Here is a 20,713-nt window from a genome sequence, read left to right as displayed (position 1 = left end):
CATTCACCAGAACAATGTTTCGTTTGTTAGTGGTCTCGGCTCTGTTGAGCTGTGCTTATGGTACGTATTAAAATATTTTAAACCCTCATAAAGAAGCACATATATTGATGGGGATTCTTATTAATAAATGCCCATTCTGAGGTAATTCAAACTTCGACTAATGAAAAGTTTATCCATGCTACATCTATTATAGCAATGGTTTTGTTGACTCGCCAAACCTACTCGAAAGGGTGGGTTTCCATTGTCCATCAAGATTTACGCGAAACCAAGCTTTGTACTATGTCAGTCATAGCGATACTAACTATGCACAGAACTCTTTTATTCGACGCACTTGTTTAAATTGCAATATGTATTTGTCCACCGTTGACGCTTTCAATAATTCACATGTTTCGTTTAAATGCGCTATCTCCAAAATTTTTGTATAATGGACATTGATCGAATTCTGAAATGTTATGTTTTTTTTCCCGTTTACTTTTTTGTCTATAATTATTCATTATTCTTCCTCATTTTTATTATTTTTCTTATGTAATTTCTTTCTATTATGTACCTTTGTGGTCTTACTTTCTATTTTATTAGGCTTACATAACTATATTATAATTGATATATGGAAACTTTGCTGGTTGCAATAACTTTTCAGTAAGTATTCTATTTTTAACCATATTTTTGTAATCAAAGTGTAACTGTTTGTTTCCTTAATAAAAAAAATATGTTTTTTTTTTAATATCACATTATTACATATACGGGTTCTACAGCATACTCTCAGTAATCCACCGCTCGATTATCCGACAACTACTATAATCCGCCGTTATTTTTACTAGTTGAAAGTACAAAATCAAGCTCTATATTCGCCGGTATTCGATTGTCAAATTCAGTAGTGCGCCATGTACAAGTAAACAACGCAGATGAGACAGATTTGTGTTGAAAACTTGTCCTTCGTAAAACCTACGTTCATCTCAAAAAAAGTAATGTACCTGGGAGAAAAATTCCCAAGGACTGTATCACAATTTCTGTGGTCCAATGCAACCGGGACACACAAAATGAAGCATTTGGTCATAGGAAAAGCCAGGAATCCTAAGCCATTCAATAATATCTGTCTCACTGAACAACTGGTTGTGTCAAGTGATTTACAGTTTAATAATAAGTTAATAAAGCATATAAATAATATGTATAATTTACTAAATACTTGATTTTGATTATAAATAAAACCGTTATTTGCTAGTACAAATTTCTCAAAAAAACTATTTTTACGAAATTATTGTACCTGCTTTAATTTTTACCTTAATATTATGTTGTATGTATGCACTATAATCCGCCGTTTTCACTAATTGTACACTTGTCTGGTTTTTGGGGTGGCAGATTACTGAGAGAGTACTGTACTTTCATGTGAGTATTGATATAGTTTATTACCTAATAATTTTTCAATATTTAATTTTAAAGGTCTCCCGAGAAATAAGCATCACGGCGACAGCAAGCATGAAGAAAAAATAGTTGGCGGGCAACTGACAACCATTGAAAAGCATCCTTACTCGGTTTCCATGTTAACTTATGATGGTTCACAATTTTACATGTGTGGAGGTTCAATCGTTGCCGATGAGTGGATTCTTACAGCAGCGCATTGCATGGAAAAGTAAGCCTACGATTCATATTAATTCTCAAATTCATTATAAACAATTATTAGAACTTTATCACTTGAGTAAATACTTGCGTGCGTCAAAAGGTATTAAATTCAATTTATGTATTGAACATACATCATTTTTGAAAACACTTCTGAGAAAATATATGAAAACCAATAGAAAAAAACTTTTTGAAAAAAGTAAGACACCCCGAATGATCGAAATCAAAACCGAGGAATCGAAACTGCGACTCTCGGGTTTCGAAAGTATCGCTTGGACGACGGTCACACTATATCAAGCTAACCCGGCCGTGGCTCACAAAAAAATTTCTGAATCAGTCTGTATGATAATTGAATTAATCAATAAACTGTAGTTTAGCAGTAACAGTCTAACGCGCACACCAATTGTCTTGAGCTAACGTTTGAAACACTCCGTATTTAACACGGGCTTGCTCGTATCGTATCAGATATAGCTTGATAGATTTAGCAAGTCTACGCGCTCGGCTATTTTGGAGTAACTCAATGTTCTTCGCAATTACGGTCGATTCCTGACCCGTAACTGTCGGTCACTTGGTCTTGTGACAATAATAAATAAAAGGATTTGAGTAGGTAGAGAATAAGGATGACGGCCTCTACAATCGGCCCTACCAATTATTATACCATTTAATTCGTGAACTATTAACATTCTCGTAATATGTGAAGTGTTTTTGACATGAAGTAATAAAGTCGATATTTCTCCACAGTACCAAGAAAATCACAGTACGCGTGGGCAGTTCGAAGTTAGACAGCGGTGGAAAAACTTACAATACGACAATTTTTTTAGTACACCCCAAGTATATATTCAATGGAAACAACGATTATGACATAGCCCTCGTAAAGGTTCCTAAAATAACATTGGATGGAAAAACTAGTAAGCTGGTGAAGTTGGCTGCCGAAAACACAATGGTGCCTGAAGGCACTAAAACAGTTGTATCTGGATGGGGAACTACCTCGGTAACTATACTATATAGTATATAAAAAATATAACAATTATACTTACTAGATATATTTAGTGAACTTTACAAATAACAATTTCAATATCTGCATCCAAACACGTACTGAAAAACAACCTGAGAATTTTCCAGACCCGGGATTTGAATCCGTGACCCACGACATTATAAACCAGATCGTGGAAAAATTCAATAGTCATTGACTAATAAATCATCTAGTACAATGTGGTACGAGTGTAATTGATATTATCATTTTGTATAAATGAGTATATCCAATAAAAATAAAATTTTCTTTATAACATAAGACTATGTAGATTTCTGAGTTATGACGGTATTTTACTGGGAGACTCCAAATAATAATTGAAACACAATATGTGTATTTGCCAGACCTAGAATTTTAACCTAAGACACATGATGTTATAAGCTGATGCTTAAGCCGCACGGGCATGGCGTTAAAAAATATTTACTCAACATATAAAAATATTATACAGCTAATACAGAGAATTATTTATTATATATTATGATTATTTCGATAACCACGGTTCATTTTGGCCAGACCTCAGTGCGTTTCTCCGAAAGGGTTACGTATCTGGGAATAATTCTTGATGACAAGCTGTCTTTCGTTCACCACGCCAAGACGGTCGTCTCTAAGGCCAATTCGGCATATCAGAGAATGGCCCGAATGGCGAGCAGCAATTGAAAACTTAAGCCTAGAGCCCTTAAGGTTGCATACGGCGAAATTTTCATGGGATTTGCCGGTTACGCCTCCAGCATTTGGCATTCCTGAGTAAACTCCTTAACTCACGTGAGACGCGTACTACTAAGCGGGCAGCGACTTGCGCTGATCTCACTTACCAAAGCCTACCGCACAACTTCTACTGACGCGCTTGTCGTATTCGCGGGGGTGCTACCCCTCGATCTGCATATCCAAGTCAAAGGATCGATCACCCTCCTCTTGAAGGGGATCAGCACAACACTCGTCGGTGTCCATCTGACACCACCGCAGAGATCCGAGGACGTTCCTTACAGGAAGACTGTGAGTGCTATTGTGTACAAGACCGCATTTGTGGCATGGCAGGCAAGGTGGACCGCGTCCTCCAAGGGGCGGCACACTTACCGTTTTTTTCTAGACGTAATCTACAGGCACCAAACTAGAAGACTCCAACCTTCGCACTGGATTAGCCAGTTCCTCACTAGCAACTTCGCCGCCAGACTCCACGAGTTTGGCTTGATAGTAGATGGGCCGGGTTGTACCTGCGGGCATGACCACCAAGATGTTGAACACATCCTCTGGGATTGCCCGCTTATGGAACTCAAACGAGCGGAGCTGTTTGCCAGGGTCCGTCCTCACACGGGCCTAATGGTCATGAAGATTTGATAGCAACCGAGGCCAACTTTGCGGCATTCGAGAAATTTTCAGCGTCGTATGGGGAGCGGGATAGTCCCGACTCTTCTGTAGACTCATCAATTTCAATTCGTCACACTCAGTATGCGGGTACACAAAGCGTTTAACGTCAGCGGACAGCAGAGTCAGTCCAAAAAAAAAAATGCTCTAATTTTAACCGCGCCGATAGGTGCCTATTTATATCAGAACCAAGTCAACTTTACCGCATTTTAAGGGGGTGATTGTATTTTGTTTAATTTTTCGTTATGTAAATTTGTATACACATGAGAATGTTAGCTTTATACCCCGTTTACAGGTGAAAAGATTTACTGTGCACGGTAAGAAATGTATGAGGAAACATGTATTATCCTGCGTGCATGAATCAAACAAGTTTGGAAACTTCCGAATTGTGCTGATTTATTACGTGCAAGTATGATCTGCGCCTGCGCTGTAGAACGATAATGGCGAACCTGCCAGTAAAAAAATGAACTACTTATTTGAGGTTAACCGATTTTCAATACGTCCTGTCAAATAGTAGTAACATCGCGTCTCGCTTACTCTTGAAGAATGAGATTTGCGAGACAGTCAGCATTTTTACGTGTAAACAGTAGTTATTGTTTGTTATTTTAAAATAAGCACTATTGCCGACAGTAATTCCATGCACGTATACAGGCGCTATTATGGTTGTGTTGAGACACATTTTTTGTTTAGTGTTTTAATGCATGATAACATTATTTCATCAGGAAGATGGAGATGAATCACAGACGTTACGCGAGGTAATGGTGCCAATAATTGGAAGACCCAAGTGCAGTAAATATTACCATAAAGACCATCAAAAAATAACATTGCGCATGCTGTGCGCCGGCTACGAAACCGGTAAAATGGACGCCTGCCAGGTGAGTTCTTTTAAGTAATCACTAATCACATATAATTAATAATATGTTTAACTTGTTCCATATTCAAATGGGTTTAAGTTTTGTACAAAACCATTTGAGTTGTTTTTTGCGACCTGGGTTTCGCCTTTCGGCAGCTTCAGGCACTATGTGCACCCACCAAAAGGTTAATACACACTGGCAACGAATACAATTAATTTCAACATATTATATTAAAAAAAAAACGTATTATCTAAGAATATAATATGTTTAACATATATTACTTTTTAAAAACTGATAGGTATATTGATATATCTCATTAATTAACTTAATTAACACCTCTTGAATACAGTATTTATTGATTACTATTTAATGATCAATTATTAGGATGTTTACGATGTATACGCCTATTGATTGTATTATTAGTGATTAGAGTTTTTTACAATTACTTCAACAATTCATAATTGGTTTGTTATATTTTTATTGTGATCCTTGACTTAATACGTAGGTGATAAAGTTTTTACCTGCTTTATTGTTTTAATTTAAAGTTAGAATTAATTGTATAATGTGTATTTACGTTTTGATGGGTGCACATAGTGCCTTAAGATGCCAAAAGGGGAAACCCGGCTCTCAAAAAACGACTTAAATGAAATAGTATAAAACTTGAATCCATTAGAATTTAAATTCAAGTTCCATCAAGTACCTTCGTTCGATAGTATTAATAATATTCCATATTTTAGTCGTTCTTGTAATGTTATATCGTCACAATACACATAATCCTGTACCTACTTCATAGTTTACCTATTTCTCGAATAATCGACAAAAAGAGCAATATACACACCCAATTATCTATAAATCTATATGTAATTAACTATTTCTTTTATTCAACAAATAATTCACAAGATTTTAAGAATGTACTATTCTTATTATTGAACATACATAATTCTGAAAACACTCCTGAGAAAATATAGCCAATAGAAAAAATGTTTTTTTTTTTGAAAAAAGTAAGACATCCGGCAGGAATCGAAACTGCGTCTCTTGGGTATCGCGCCCTGTGCATTACCACTATGCTACGACTGCCATGCTTAATTGCGACAAATTTTAACAAGTAGCCTTAAAAACCGATTGCCTATCGTAACTCAATTTGGAGAGCGCTTATGAGCAAGTATTAAAAAGGCATTGATATTGCAAATATGACCAAATTAGACGATGTTTATGAATTTTTTCTAAAACGGTTATTATTTATATGTAGTGATTTCAAATTATTAAATAATTCTTTTTAATTATTAACAGGGTGATTCTGGCGGTCCGTTGGTGCTTCCTGACGATACCCAAGTTGGAGTAGTGTCCTTTGGAAAAGGTTGTGCCCGCCCACGCTTCCCAGGAGTGTATGCCGATGTAGGATCAATGAGGGCCTGGATTAAAGAAATCACGGGAGCCTAATACAAAATGGACTCCACCCTGGTTACTGAAGAATTCTCAAAATAATTTCATTGAATATATTTAAATAATATACAATATTAAATATATATAAAGTACCTCATTATCCAAAAATGTTATAATATCGATTATATATTATTATGTTGCAAGTGTGAAACTATTTATATATATATAAGGGAAACAAAATATGGATACCTACTTCTGAATTGCATAACCTGTTACGTTATAAGTGAAAATTCTATATACATACTGATTATTTCACACTTTGTTTTGGTGTAAAAAAATATTATTTTCAATTGAATTTAATTGCAATTAACAAGGATTTTATAGAATAATGACTTAATTTTCAAACCAGTACAATAAAAAATTTTGTCTATTTTTTTGTTTTAATTTAAATTTGCTTCATGATCCTACTCTACTATCATTAATGATTTGTATTATTTTTATGCTACGATTTCATTATATTTATGCACATGTATATTCACATGTTCAATACCAAGACGAGAATTATAGTAGAGGTGTTAGGTAAGGTAAGATTATAAAAATGATGTCGAGTACTCTTATTATCTTTTATCTTATTTTCTAATTTTAAATGTTCATTATAATTTTCATTTTTTCAATGTTTTAAAGACAGGCAAATAATATATTAAAAATTACGTTCATACATTTGCATCAGCGGTACATTACGAATTATAATTGCAACTACTGGATACAAAATAAAATATTGCCAATATTATAGATTATAATTTTAAGAAATGTTGCCAATCTACATACAATAATAAATAGTATGGATTGTATATGTTTAGTATCGTTATTCATTTAAACTGTGAATATCTTTTTAGGGGAAATCTAATAATAATAGTACACATAGGGACAGTTATCACTAGGGATCCCGAACTATTTTCGATACCTATGAATCCCGGGATTGGTAAACATAATCTCAAAACTTTCGGGATTGATTTTTTATCAATTTTTATGGAAAATAAAATAAAAACAAAAATATAACAGAAAAAATACTTTTAATAACAAATAACTACATTAGAAATAAACTGAGTTTGAATGAACTTTGATTTATTACCCATGTGTTGCAAATTCATTTCATTTTTTCACATAAATTAATAAAAATGATACAAATTGGAAAAAATAATGCTTCGCACTTTTAACAAAGTAATTCCACACGTTTTACGGCAGTTCCATATTTGGATTTATGAAGCGGAAAGGCCATAAACCACGATTTGCTTTACTATTTTAAATCTCTCTAATCCATTATTTAAGTCTTTACTATCAGAAACAGCAATCTCATATAATAAATGTAAACACTAAACACAATATTGATTTTACGAAATTTTATAAATGAAAATCGTTTAGATTTGTAAATTGATTAACATAAATTGAAAGTTCCACATATGTACGATGCAGGTAACATCCGTAAAGTGAATTTGAGAAATATAATAAATAAATCAAGAAACATTTAGTTAGACGTTTCAGCCATTTACTCGTACACCTAAGCTGTCTTCTTTTTATAGAAAGTAAACCATTGCGCACTACCAAAAAATGCTATTCTGGAGATTACTTCGGGCATATTATTCAAAATAATGTTTTGATTAAGTACTTAAATCTTAAATTTTTTCAACACAATATGTTATTTTTTATTTTAATTGAAATTGTATTTTATTCGTTATATTTTTATAAATAAATAAAACTGTTTTATTTTTACATAATTATTTATATTACAATATTATTTACTCCATTGAACCTATGTATTTCCAAGATTAAACGTACACAATATTAACAATAAATATCTTAAATAGTATAAATTATACTAGATTTATTTTTCACCGATTTTATCAATGTTATTTGTATATATAAAAAAAATATAATAACTATGGAAAAATGCCAATCCCAGGACTAGTCCCGGGATTGTCAAATTGTAATCCCAAAATCCCGAGATCCAAATTTTGGCTTGGGATTGGATTCCCTAGTTATCACTCATCAGTTTTTGTAATCGCTTAAATACATTTTTGTTGGCACGCCAATCATTAGCCCGAGCAATGTTTCGTTTGGTAGTTGTCTTAGCTCTGTTGAGTTGTGCTTATGGTATGTATATAATATTATAATAAAAATATACATTTAACCAAGCGATCTGTAATATTAATATTACGTACAATTTACAATAAGATTAATTGAATTTAGTATTTTGTTTTATTCTTTTATTACTAGTATTAATTATTATAAACATTTTAGTAATAAGTTATACAATATATTATTATATTAACGTTTTCTACGGATAATCGTTATTTACTATTCAAAAATCTTATTTTTACCTTCCAAAACATTGTTAAACTACTTTTTATGACAAAAATAACCATTTGATAATGAGAGAAGACTATTCCATGAAAGTGTGTTATTAATTCAAATAAAATATACAGTTGTACTAGTTCCACTTCTTATAATATTTTAGTCGGAATTGGTTTCTTCTGTTTCAAAGGGATATTATCAACTAATAAAGAATATAGATATTTATACTAACAAATTTAAAAAAGCTTAATTATTTAGGCTTAATAATTAAATAAGATTTAAAAGAAATTCACTGTTCAAAAGCATTATTTTCCTAGCACATCATTAAACATTATTATAATCGCATAATCACTGGTTAAATTTAGCGGAAAATACATGTTGAAAATACCCGATATACTGGATTATTTGTTAGTTTGGGTTAGTTTAGATTATGTTAGGTTGAGTTAGGTTAGGTTAGGTTAGGTTAGGTTAGGTTAGGTTAGGTTAGGTTTGGTTAAGTTAACCTAACAAATAATCCAGTTTATCGGCTATTTTCAAAATATGTTTTCCGCTGTATTCCTGATAACCGAACAGTACTATATTTTTATATAATATATGTGTTGATTAAACAAAATATTTTGATTGTAAATTATTGCTAAATATTATTAAACTCGATATTTCACACTCAATAAATTCACCTAGTAGCATTAATTACAATCCACTAAAATATGGTTTTTCTATGAGTTCATGATTTTTTCCTTCTTTACATGCCATCTTAATTATCGGAAATCGGCAATAATTATGGCTATTTTTTTTTTTGCAATTATCACTGATCTAAACATTAAGAAAGTAATAAACTCTGACTTAATTTAATATTTTGCAATATTAAAAAAAAATGTTTTTAAAGGTCTCCCTAAGGACATTAGTTATTGCAACAAGCAACATAGAGAAATGATAATTGGCGGGCAATAGACAACAATAAAACAACATCCGTACCAAGTATCTCTGATGACTTATGATGGAAATATGACTTACATTTGTTGAGGTTCAATCATCAGTAAACGGTGGATCCTCACAGCGGCGCATTACGTGGCACAGTATGAACTTTTATTATACTTAATTTTAATATACAGTACATAATTTGGAAACACTTTGTCTGGAAAAGAGAAAAAGAAAAGATGTCCTGCAAATTTCATTATTAACGTACTTGCACCTGCTAATGGTTTAATCAACTATTTTTTTATTCAACGAATATTGTTCACCTGATTTAGGAATTTAACGTAATTACATAATTCCAAAATACCTCACAAAGGGTTCGAATCCAACTCGGCACAATATTATTAGAGTATATTAACACTTTGTTATGCTGAGTAAATTATACTTCTCATTGTGAAATAAATGGCCAAAGTATGTGACAATGACATATAGTGACAATATTTATAACTTCTCTTAGTATATTGGTTTATTCTAAAACCTCCTCATTGGTAAGGATATCTTCATGGTTCACCAATTCAGTCATATCTTAAAAGCCTCCAATCCTATAATTATATAGCACCCAATTGTCCTCCATTGAGTGCCGAATATGCTGAATATGCCAAATATGTTTCAATTGCAGAAAAGTCGTATCATTTTATCAATCAATCCTAATCTTGATCCAGTGTTTGTGTTCTGAGCCTTCGTAAGTTACCATGACTATCATAAAGCAGTGCCGTCATAACGCAAGCGGCGAATAGGCGGCATTTGGTATAGTACGCATGTGACTACAATCAGATGATTATTATTATTTATCTTTTATTTAATAAAACCAGTAAATCGCTCGATTTACTATTCGATCGATTGTCACAAATTCATTGACTTTAAAAGAATTAATTAACATATTTCTAGACAGCATTAAACATATAACAGTCCGTGCCGGGAGTTCTCAACTGTATACTGGAGGCATAACATATACCACCAATTATTACAAAATACACCCCAGTTATAACAGCAAGAACCACGACTATGACGTAGCCGTCGTCAAATTCCCTACAAATATTACTCTAAATGACGCCACAATCAAGGTGATATCACTAGCTGCTGAAAACTCAACCGTAGCCGAGGACACTCTAATGTCTGTATCTGGATGGGGATCAGGGTAAATTAATTTCGTCACATTTTTTTAAGTAGGAAGAAATTAAAACATTGCGCATATCGCAGAGACATGACGTATGCTATAATGTCACTTATTCTAATGTTCTAGATAAATAAAATAGTTTGCATCATCTCCATTTTGAAACTCGGAAAACTACACATCTGCGATACCTGTACCCTGTGCGGCTGGTGAATAATAATTTTTAAATGTATAAATTTGCAGTAGTACTAATAAATAGGTTTTTATTAATTATTATTGATAATTTAAATATTTCTGAAACCGTATCAGTGTCAAAGACTTCCATACTAGGCGATTACTTAAATCCTATTTTCTTAAAAAAAATACAATAAATAACCTTAAGATATTTCATTGGTAAAAAATATACTAACCGTAAACAGAGCTGATATTCATAATTAATTATTTTTTTATTCAACGAATAATTCACAAGATTTAACACTTTTGAGAAAATATATTATAACCAATAGAAAAAATCTTTAAAAAAAAAAGATACCCAGCATGAATCTAATTTGGAAAGCGCTTCAGAGAGTATTAAGAGCAATTAGTTAAATCGCAATTACGTGTGATGCCTATAGCATAGTAGTCATTGTGCATAGGCGCGAAACCCGAGAGATGCAGTTCGTATTCTATTGGTAATAGTATTTTTTCTCAGAAGTGTTTTCAAAATTATGTAGGTATGTTCAATGATTAGAGATATATTCGTTTACTAATCAGCAGAGCCACCCATCTTTAATAAAATTCACATGCACATAATATTTATATTAGTAGCCATCACTATGACTGAATTTACCAACACATGCAATCAAAGGCTTGCTTTAATCCAAAGATTTTTATGTACTTAGATGGTGTTTGTCCTTGAGACCAGACTAATGTCTGCTTCAATATACAATGGGTGAGGATCATATTAATATGGTAAAGCCTATATTAGTTCTACTATTTTTTATGTTATTTACGCACACAAGGCAAGCTCTGACTGGCTTAGCGTATCTAAAGTACAAATAGCGCAGTCACAACTTTTGGCGTAAGTTCGATCCCGGTTTGGCATCACTTTTTTGTAATGTAGCTATTTTAGTGCACGTTGTTTTTTTAAGTGAAATATCTTTTATAAAAAGTGAAATATAATAATATGTTATGTCTTTGTCGGTGGTTTGATGGGTGCATATATGGATGCGATGGCTTTAGCGTCGGCTTATAGCGTCGTGGGTTCCAGGTTCGACTTCAGGGTCTGGCAAATACACATATTGTTTTTTCAATTTGTGTATGCATCAGAATATTGACGTAATAGGTTGAGCAAGTGGCTGAGATCCATTTCTCGTAAAAACAAAATCTGTTAACACAAACGTGGAGGCCCATATGATCCTATTAGGGTCGGACATGGTCGGGGGAAAAAAAATATATATATATTGCTAGTTTGTGTGTCTGGCCTCAGTATATTATATATTTTCAAATAGATACAGATAAAGAGAATTTGATTCAGTATGCTGATAATTAATTCATAATATTTTGTAAACTAAACAAATTACTTTGGTATTCACTTTCTGAAGATTGCTTTACGATGAGTGTCTCGTAAATTAATTTAACTAATAAATTCAACATTTTTCAGAGTAGTTTTCTATGACAAAATATATATTTGCAAAGAATTATCCCAGTAAGGTCACTATTCTAAATTTTAATGATTATTTGGATCAGAAAAATAGGACAGCATCACATACAATACGCGCCATATCTCTGCCAGTAGTAGATAGAGTCAGATGCAATTCTGATTACCAGAGAATCTCTCAACCAATCACTGATCGGATGATGTGCGCTGGATATCTGATTGGTGGTAAAGACTCATGTGAGGTCATTATTATTTTTAGGTAATCGTATATAATATATTTAAATCATTCAACTGTAACACTTTTTCTAATCAGTGATACCATACCTATTACGTTTCACAGATTCGTGAATATTTAAAAGATTCTCATAAATTTTAGCTATTCCTTGAACTATCTAAAATTAATTTAAATAGTCAAAAACCTTAAAAATATATTTTTATTCATAATAATAATATGATGTTATGTTGCCATAATTATCAATTTTATTTTTAAATACTTGTTAAAATAGCGATCATAATTTGAATAATATAATATTCTAAAATATAAAATTTTTATTAAAAATATTTTTTATCAATAGAGTGATTCTGGTGGCCCGTTGGTGCTTAACGATCCTAACGGAAGTCAAATTGGTATAGTATCTTGTGGATATGCTTGTGCCCGTCCATTTTACCCAGGAGTATATTCTGACGTAAGGCATTGAGGCCCTGGATTAAAGATACCACAGGAATTTAATATAAATTGATATCACGTTACGGAAGAATTACGTGAAAAATTTTATTTAACAAGATTTTTTTAATTATTACCTAATAATGTTGACACATATTAACGTATAACAGTTATTCAATAAAATTATATTCACAAGTATACAAAACGCTATATATCATTGACCCCTTTAACATATCATGCCCACGATTAATACAATTTTTGGTCGCAAGCGATCGATTAATCCTTGTGTGTATTGAATTCCACATAACATTGCCCTTATATTCTACGGTGCGACTCGGTGTATTCTTTAATTTTATCTTTAAATGTAAACTTGTACAATATATTTTCTTATTTACTTTTGTTCCAAGAAAACTACTTTTTATTGAACATGCACGCCTTAAATGCATGACAAAATGCAAAAATATAAATGCAATCGTGACAACTTCCATAAAAATACTACATAGATAAGAGTGACTGAAGGTTAGATATTTTTTAAATTGTTATATAAGATAATATAACATTTTTTTTAATTTCCTATCCATATTGTTGTCACTACATGATTTAGTTAGATCATATTTAAATAAAATCCGGAATTCGATTACAATTTAAATAATTACAAGATAAAAAAAACTTTTTTATATACAACGTTTTTAAATTTTCTGTTGAATCATATAAACTTGACTTGACTAGACTAGCTTAAACGATCAAAAAAAATGTACTCGATAGAAATAATACTGAAATGTCATTTTGACATTCATATTGATTTCCATAGTAACGCACGTATATATATATATTAATAATTTAGTTGCTAGGACCCCAGACCCCTAGCAATAATAGTGGATTGGATTACGGATTTCTTCCAAAATAACTTTTCATACAAAACAGAATTAACTGAAAATGAATTCAATTCTACTTAAAGATGGCTAAAAGTATTTAAAAAATGCATTGGCATCGTGTTCTGATATATTCTAAAAGTTTTAAATGTATAGCTAGTCTGGAAGTTAGTTAAAAATCGATTGCAAGATTTGTACTAGATAAACAACCACGGGACAAATAAGAATACGACCTCATAAAAACGTTGTACAATCAATATATATACCCATTTACACTGTTCTACCCAATAATTATTTATAATTAATATTGTTCTATAATACGTTAATTTGAAAATAAAAATAGGATATAGCTATAAAAATTTCAATTTAGATATTCTCACCTAAGTTAGTAAAAAATACATTAATAAAAGATTACGTCCTATGTGCAAGCGTAAAAATATATAGAGTAATATTGTTTTTGGGAAAAACTTTAAAACAAAAGAACATCCAGAACCCGTAGGTTTTTTAAAGGTTCTGGTTCCATTGCTGAGTTTTCAAGATTCCGGTCCCGGTACGGGTTCTCAAAAAATATCAGAGACTCTCCGGGTTTGGTTCAATTTTATTTGCAGCTCAGTAATATATTTACAGTATTCCTGAAATCAATTATTACAGAAATAGTATAGAGAAATAAAATTTATTCAAAGAAATCATATGAAATCTGCATTCCACTGAAATAAATTGTATTTGGAGACTTCAAGTTAATTTACAGTCGTTAAGTAATTATGGATTTTTTCATAATATCTTCATAATATGTTTATTTATATTATATTTTTAAATAAAATGAATAGTCACATAATGACAAATCAAATCGTCATAAAAAATATCTTCCCTTTACTTTTAGGTTTCCGCTAACTCAAATGAAATATGCAATACAATACATAATAATATCATCACAGGTTGGTTTACAAAAAGGTAGCGCCGTTTAATGAAGGTAGGCTTATTTACTTACTTTGGTGCTACTGAATATTCAGGTCTATGAATGGCTGACTGAACGACCATCCTCTATCAGTCACACTCGGCTTCTCTGTGTCCCTCTTGCCGTGATGATTCTTAAACGCAATATATTATGGTGCATGTCACGGACTTTCACGTGCCGTTATAGTGAGCTGCCGCTACGGCAAAAAAGTATGAAATGTCGTTTTTCTTGGCGTTTAAAATGTTATCAAACTGATGCTTCCATCCCGTAGCACATTTGAAACTAGATAATGAGTTTTTATTTACCACCTTTAAAATGCACGTTATTTACATCGATCGGCCGCCTGGTCATTACTCGCCAGGTGCGTCTTCAGCGTCCAAAGTATTAAACGAACATTGTCAGTTGGCAAAAAATGAGGTAACCTCACGTTGAACCACACTGAATCGAAACCTGCATGACGTTTTGAACGTTTTTATCATATTCTACATGTCTACACATTTTCAAATCATGTCAAAATTACGTTTTTTGTTTTTAGTGGTTGGCACTATTTATTTCCTATAATAAAATTGTCTATTATCTATGATCTGGAGATTGGATTCTGTTCAAAATATTATCTTTGTATATGATATTGCAAGTAATTTTAACGTACGCACACATAGAAACTATTAAAATTAGCATAAATAATTAATAATTATTCAAAATACTAATACATTAGAGTTGGCACTCTCTATAATTGAATTTAGAGAGGTGGTGGTCGTTTAAAATATTCTGCAAAATGACGAAACCATAAAGTAAATTTGTCGCAAAGACAGCGTGACAGTGACGTGACATGCATCCCAATTTGATCACTACTTTAGTTATCACGTATCAACGGTTTTGAGAATTTTATAAAACTTGCAGGTACTAACAAAACTACGCGAAATATGAATTTAAAAAAAAAACGTTATAACAAACGATACCTACGTAAGTTTATATTATGTTACGAGGGTGGGTCAATAAGTCCTTAGAAAAGCCGACAAGTGGCGCGACTAGTACTGTAAGCGGTTTGTTTTCATGCAGCGGCACTACCGATTCAGTATGCTGCGAAGTTTCAATCAGATTGGTCGGGTTGTTGTGTGTTTTTCGTACATTTAAAAAAAAATTTGCTTGTGGAAAATGGAAAAATGGAAAATGGAGAAAATTGAGTTCAGAGCTGTTATTAAACATTTTAATATAAAAGGGTTAACAGCAAAGGAAATAAAAAATGAGTTGGATTTAGTTCACGGCATATCTGCTCCTTCACTTGCAACTATTTATAACTGGTTAAATGAATTTAAACGTGGTCGTACATCAACAAAGGATGAACCACGCTCAGGACGTCCTGTAGAGGTGACTACACCAGAAATGATCAATAAAATCCACGATATGGTGTTAAGTGACCGAAGATTAAAGTTGAGTGAGATAATTGAGGTTACAGGGATCTCAAAAGGTAGCGTCATTTCTATTTTACATGACAAATTGGGCATGAAAAATATTTCTGCAAGATGGGTGCCGCGTTTGCTCACAGTCGACAATAAACGCAATAGGGTGGTGGCCTCTAAAGCCCTGTTGTCGCTCATGCAACGCAATCCGGATGAATTTTTTCGTCGCTTTGTGACTGTAGATGAAACATGGATACACCAATATACTCCCGAGACGAAAGAACAGTCAAAGCAGTGGATTGCGAAGACAAACCATGTCCAAAGAAGGCGAAAACCGTAAAATCAGCTGGTAAGGTTATGGCTACTGTATTTTGGGATGCACGTGAAATTATTTTCGTTGACTATTTGGAAAAAGGAAAAACAATAACAGGGGATTATTATGCATCTTTATTGGACCAGCTAAAAAACGAAATTGAAGAAAAATGGCCTCATTTAAACAGGAAAAAAATCCTCTTTCATCAGGACAATGCCCGTGTTCACACATGTTTACGATCAATGGCTAAAATTGAAGAATTGAAGTTCGAATTGGTCGACCACCCACCGTATTCGCCAGATTTAGCCCCCAGTGGCTTTTTCCTTTTCCCAAACTTAAAAAAATGGCTAAGTGGACAACGTTTTTTTTTTCAAATGAAGAAGTCATCGATCGGACAAATGCTTATTTTGAGGACCTTCCGAAAACTTATTTTTCTGACGGTTTAAAAAAAATTGAGAAACGTCTAACCAAGTGTATTGAGCTCCAAGGAGATTATGTTGAGAAATAAAAAAAAAATACAAAAATAAAAACTGTTTTAATGCTTTTTTCTAAGGAATTATTGACCCACCCTCGTACATTATAATATATTATTTACTTAAAGTGTAGAATATTTTGTTTCAAATACAATGGATGATTTAATAATTCACATTAAATTTAGTCTGTTTATCCGTAGCGATGTTCTGTCACTTTCGATGTCACGTTTAGATTGTCGCTTTTATAGACCCCAGTGAATGAATGCATTTATAAATACATATCGCACCCCTAGTTTTAAAGTATGACAAGTGAAAAAATAGCGTTCTGAGATAATTGGATTCAAAGATTCAAACCCTCTCAACTAAATCTAAAAATGTATGTACCAAACTGATTTTCTTGCTCGATGTGTATCAGGGCTTATATTTTTGTATGAAATTATTATTATATTGAAAAATTATACAGAATACATATTTTTGGTAGTTTTTTTGAAATGTCATAGTCTAAAATTGGACTATTTTGATAAATTTTGAAATAACCCATCATGCACACAATACAAACTAATATGAAACAACATAAAATCTCTTCAATATATTATGCATATCAAGTAAAATAATAAACGAAATGGTTATTTGAAATTTTTATTTCAAAATAAAATAACTGGAACAGGTAAACCATCACATACCTACCGAATTTTTTAAATATATAACTGTATAAGATTATGATTACCTATTCAAGATTCTTGCACATTACGTAATGAAAATTATTATATAATTTAGAATTAATCAGAGTAATTTCCATCACTCTCTTCGTGAACCAAGTCATTTCTTGCCATTTGAGTACCTCTAGCGACTTATTGTAATATATATTATTGTAAAAATTGTGGTACGTCATCGGTATCATTTTTTGATTTTTTTGATCTTGCCTTTTCTGCATGGTTATTCCTGGTGGCTCATTAAAAGCTTTCTGTAAAATTATCATATTCATGTGAACCGGACGACCCGTCATGCGATGCCTTATATTAATATCCTCGTAGGAAGTATCAATAAAATTGGTTTTAATGAAAAAACTATACAGTGATTCTCTTTTCAAATGCATGACTTTGATTGCTTGCCATGTTACCTTCGTACCTACGGTAGTTATAACATAATTTTGTTCCAGCTCATCGGACAGCAATTTCAGGTCAAATATATCATCAGTTGCCATTGCATTAACTCTATAAGGTTCACCATTCTTTTTAGCCATGGCTATAATGGGTATCTATATTGAGCTGGTATGAATACTGGAGCACTTTTAGCATTCTCTTTTTTTCTTTTTCAATGAGTGAGTGCATCGCAATCCACTGATCTTGGGTGTGACCCATCAAATATTTTAGCTTTATAGACTTTACATTTTCTGTTTCCAATGATAAATACATCGCAACTAAATATTTATTCTTATTCTGTTTAGCACAGTTATCGGACCAAAAACGCACATTCTTATTTAGATTTTTTTTCAAGTAATGGTATGTAAATACAACTACCAATTTCATTAGAACCTCTTTTAGCAGCCACTTCGTTCCAGATACAACAAAACCCTTTTTCTCAGCAATATCAAAGATGGTAAAATATGTTGCAAGTTTTCTGGTGTAATAGAAGTTTGAGACTTCACCACAGGGTTATGAGAGAACTGCTTGCAAATCGAAACATGAAACTATCATAATATTATCTGGATCAGGGATAGCTCCATTTTTCACGCCATTTTTTTCTCCTCTCGTGTATTCTTCATATTAAATTCTGTATTAAAGATCGTAGAATACTGAGATAACTTCACGAAAGGTCGATCATTTTGTTGACACCTTCCTTTGTATAGCCTATAGTGTTGCTAAATTTAAAGAGCCATCAATAAATTGTCTGGTAGTTAGTCTGGTGTAAGCGTCGTGGTTCATAGGTTCAAATCCTGGGTCTGGCAAGTACACATATTGTTTTTCAATTTTTGTATGAGTCAGAGTATGGACCTAATAGGTTGAGCAAGTGGCTGATATCCATATCTCGAAAAAAAAAAAACAAAAATCTGTTAATACAAACCACACCGTGGAGGCCAATATTATGATCTTATTAGATCGGACATGGTTGAAAGTTTGAGCTCTCAGGAAGTGGGATTCTACCCTAGGAATGCAATTAATGTGATCTCTAACATATTGTTTTAATTCGGTATCAATTTTCTTATGGTTTTCATGTGTTCCTCTGAGATCCTTTTCTATGATTCCATCACTGTTTGTTTTATTTATTATTGTATTTATCAACAAACTACTGTTCAATTTTCAGAATGGCTAGTCAACAGTGTGACCACAACACAAGTTTTATTTACTTTGTCCATTCCTGATCTATGATAATTCAAGATGTCATAGTCTTAAACTCGCTAAAATTTTGAATCCTAATTTAAGACCATAACAACTCAAAATAGCATAGTCTTTAAATATCACACAATACTATTTATAAAAATGATAGACTATTCTTTCTGTCCTGTATTTCCGTAGAATTTATTTAGACTTGTGATAGTCTTTGACCAGATAAATAATGATATTTTCAACCTTTCTGCATTGTTAACTCAAAATGTCAGTTTTTTGACTTGTAATAGTTTAAAACTAGGGGTGCGATATTCTCAGAGCCCAATCAAGTCAAATAAGCGCCCTCATACAAGTGTAAGTATCCCCCATAAGTAAGTAAGTAGTAAGTTTATGTATAAGTTTTTTGTAAGTTTCTTGTAAGTTTAGTATAAGTTTTTTGTAACCTCCACTGCAGGAGGTTCGGTGAACCAGCCTTCCCTCAGGATATATTTCGATTAAAAAAAAACTATTTTGCGTTATCCTCACATAAAAAAAGTTAACACTTCCGATTCGTTTGAAATAAAGTAGCGAATGGAGATAACCAAATATCTGACTCCTGACTCCCACCAGTTAATTTAAGACTGGACACGGTGGTATCGCTGGCCGGTTCTTTAAGCTTGGACTTGCAAGCCTTTCGACATGTCCATACGGAGAGGAAATACAGGATGCCAACCACATCCTGTAGTAATGTCTGAGAATATGCTCTGAATGGGAGGAAATACTCAAGTCAGTCCAACCAGCTGTTGGGCACATCGGCCCGTCCAACTTGGTTGCTACTAAAGCCAATTATCTTGCTTTTAAAAAAATTGCGGCGTCTTACGGCGGGTGTAAATATCTCTTCACATAATTTTTGCTGTCCGTATGATTAGCTTCGTCTTCTTTTTTATAAATACCTTAAATACATTTTCTTTTTTATAATTACCAGGTGCTTTTCTCTTCCTGGCACTTTGCATTAAAGTAAGCTCAATAAACTCACTCAGAGCTCATTTTGGGCGTAGCAACCAACGTCTTGGGTATCTTCTCCCAGGACACTCCCAGTGCCCATGCTTCGCATCACCAATTGTAGGGTCCCGCGATACGCTCGATTAAGACAGAGTGTGGTGCAGGGCGGCGTTCGGTGGAGAGCACATAACTTCAATGTCGTTCATCATGGGTGCGTAGATGACGTTTATTTATGAAGTAGTCATACGTCGCATTAAAAGTTAATATCTTAAATTGAAAAATAGTGTGGCCACGTTCATTTTTAGCGACGCGAGTTTTGTCTTTCGTTAGCTTTATAGATAATAATTATTATGTACATTCTAATAAATTATATTTAGAATTAAATTTTCATTAAATCCCATCAGT

At 32.7% G+C, this 20,713-nt stretch overlaps 1 protein-coding gene and 1 pseudogene across 1 annotated transcript; both read left to right on the top strand.

The window, feature by feature from the left end:
* The first annotated feature begins 2,554 nt into the window (after window positions 1-2,554).
* Window positions 2,555-6,300, top strand: LOC147063814 (trypsin-4-like). Its single transcript, XM_085959076.1, has 3 exons — window positions 2,555-2,605; window positions 4,729-4,881; window positions 6,151-6,300. The coding sequence occupies exons 1-3, from the start codon at window positions 2,555-2,557 to the stop codon at window positions 6,298-6,300; spliced, it is 354 nt and encodes a 117-aa protein (XP_085815202.1).
* Window positions 6,301-9,525: 3,225 nt separating this feature from the next.
* Window positions 9,526-13,021, top strand: LOC147063813 (trypsin-1-like; annotated as a pseudogene).
* The last annotated feature ends 7,692 nt before the right edge of the window (window positions 13,022-20,713 follow it).

Source organism: Rhyacophila brunnea, unplaced genomic scaffold (assembly GCF_057557595.1).
Source record: "Rhyacophila brunnea isolate RB1 unplaced genomic scaffold, BYU_Rbru_1.0 scaffold_8, whole genome shotgun sequence".
NCBI lineage: Eukaryota > Metazoa > Arthropoda > Insecta > Trichoptera > Rhyacophilidae > Rhyacophila > Rhyacophila brunnea.
Note: the sequence above shows the minus strand (reverse complement) of the source record. Positions and strands in the feature narration are given on the sequence as shown.

What these genes read in the sequence shown, in the direction of transcription:
- LOC147063814 (XM_085959076.1), top strand. Translation starts at nt 2,555, where the DNA reads ATGGTGCCTGAAGGCACTAAAACAGTTGTATCTGGATGGGGAACTACC. An exon ending in CTGGATGGGGAACTACCTCG is followed by an intron (nt 2,606 to 4,728) that starts GTAACTATACTA and finishes TTATTTCATCAG; the next exon opens with GAAGATGGAGATGAATCACA. An exon ending in GTAAAATGGACGCCTGCCAG is followed by an intron (nt 4,882 to 6,150) that starts GTGAGTTCTTTT and finishes AATTATTAACAG; the next exon opens with GGTGATTCTGGCGGTCCGTT.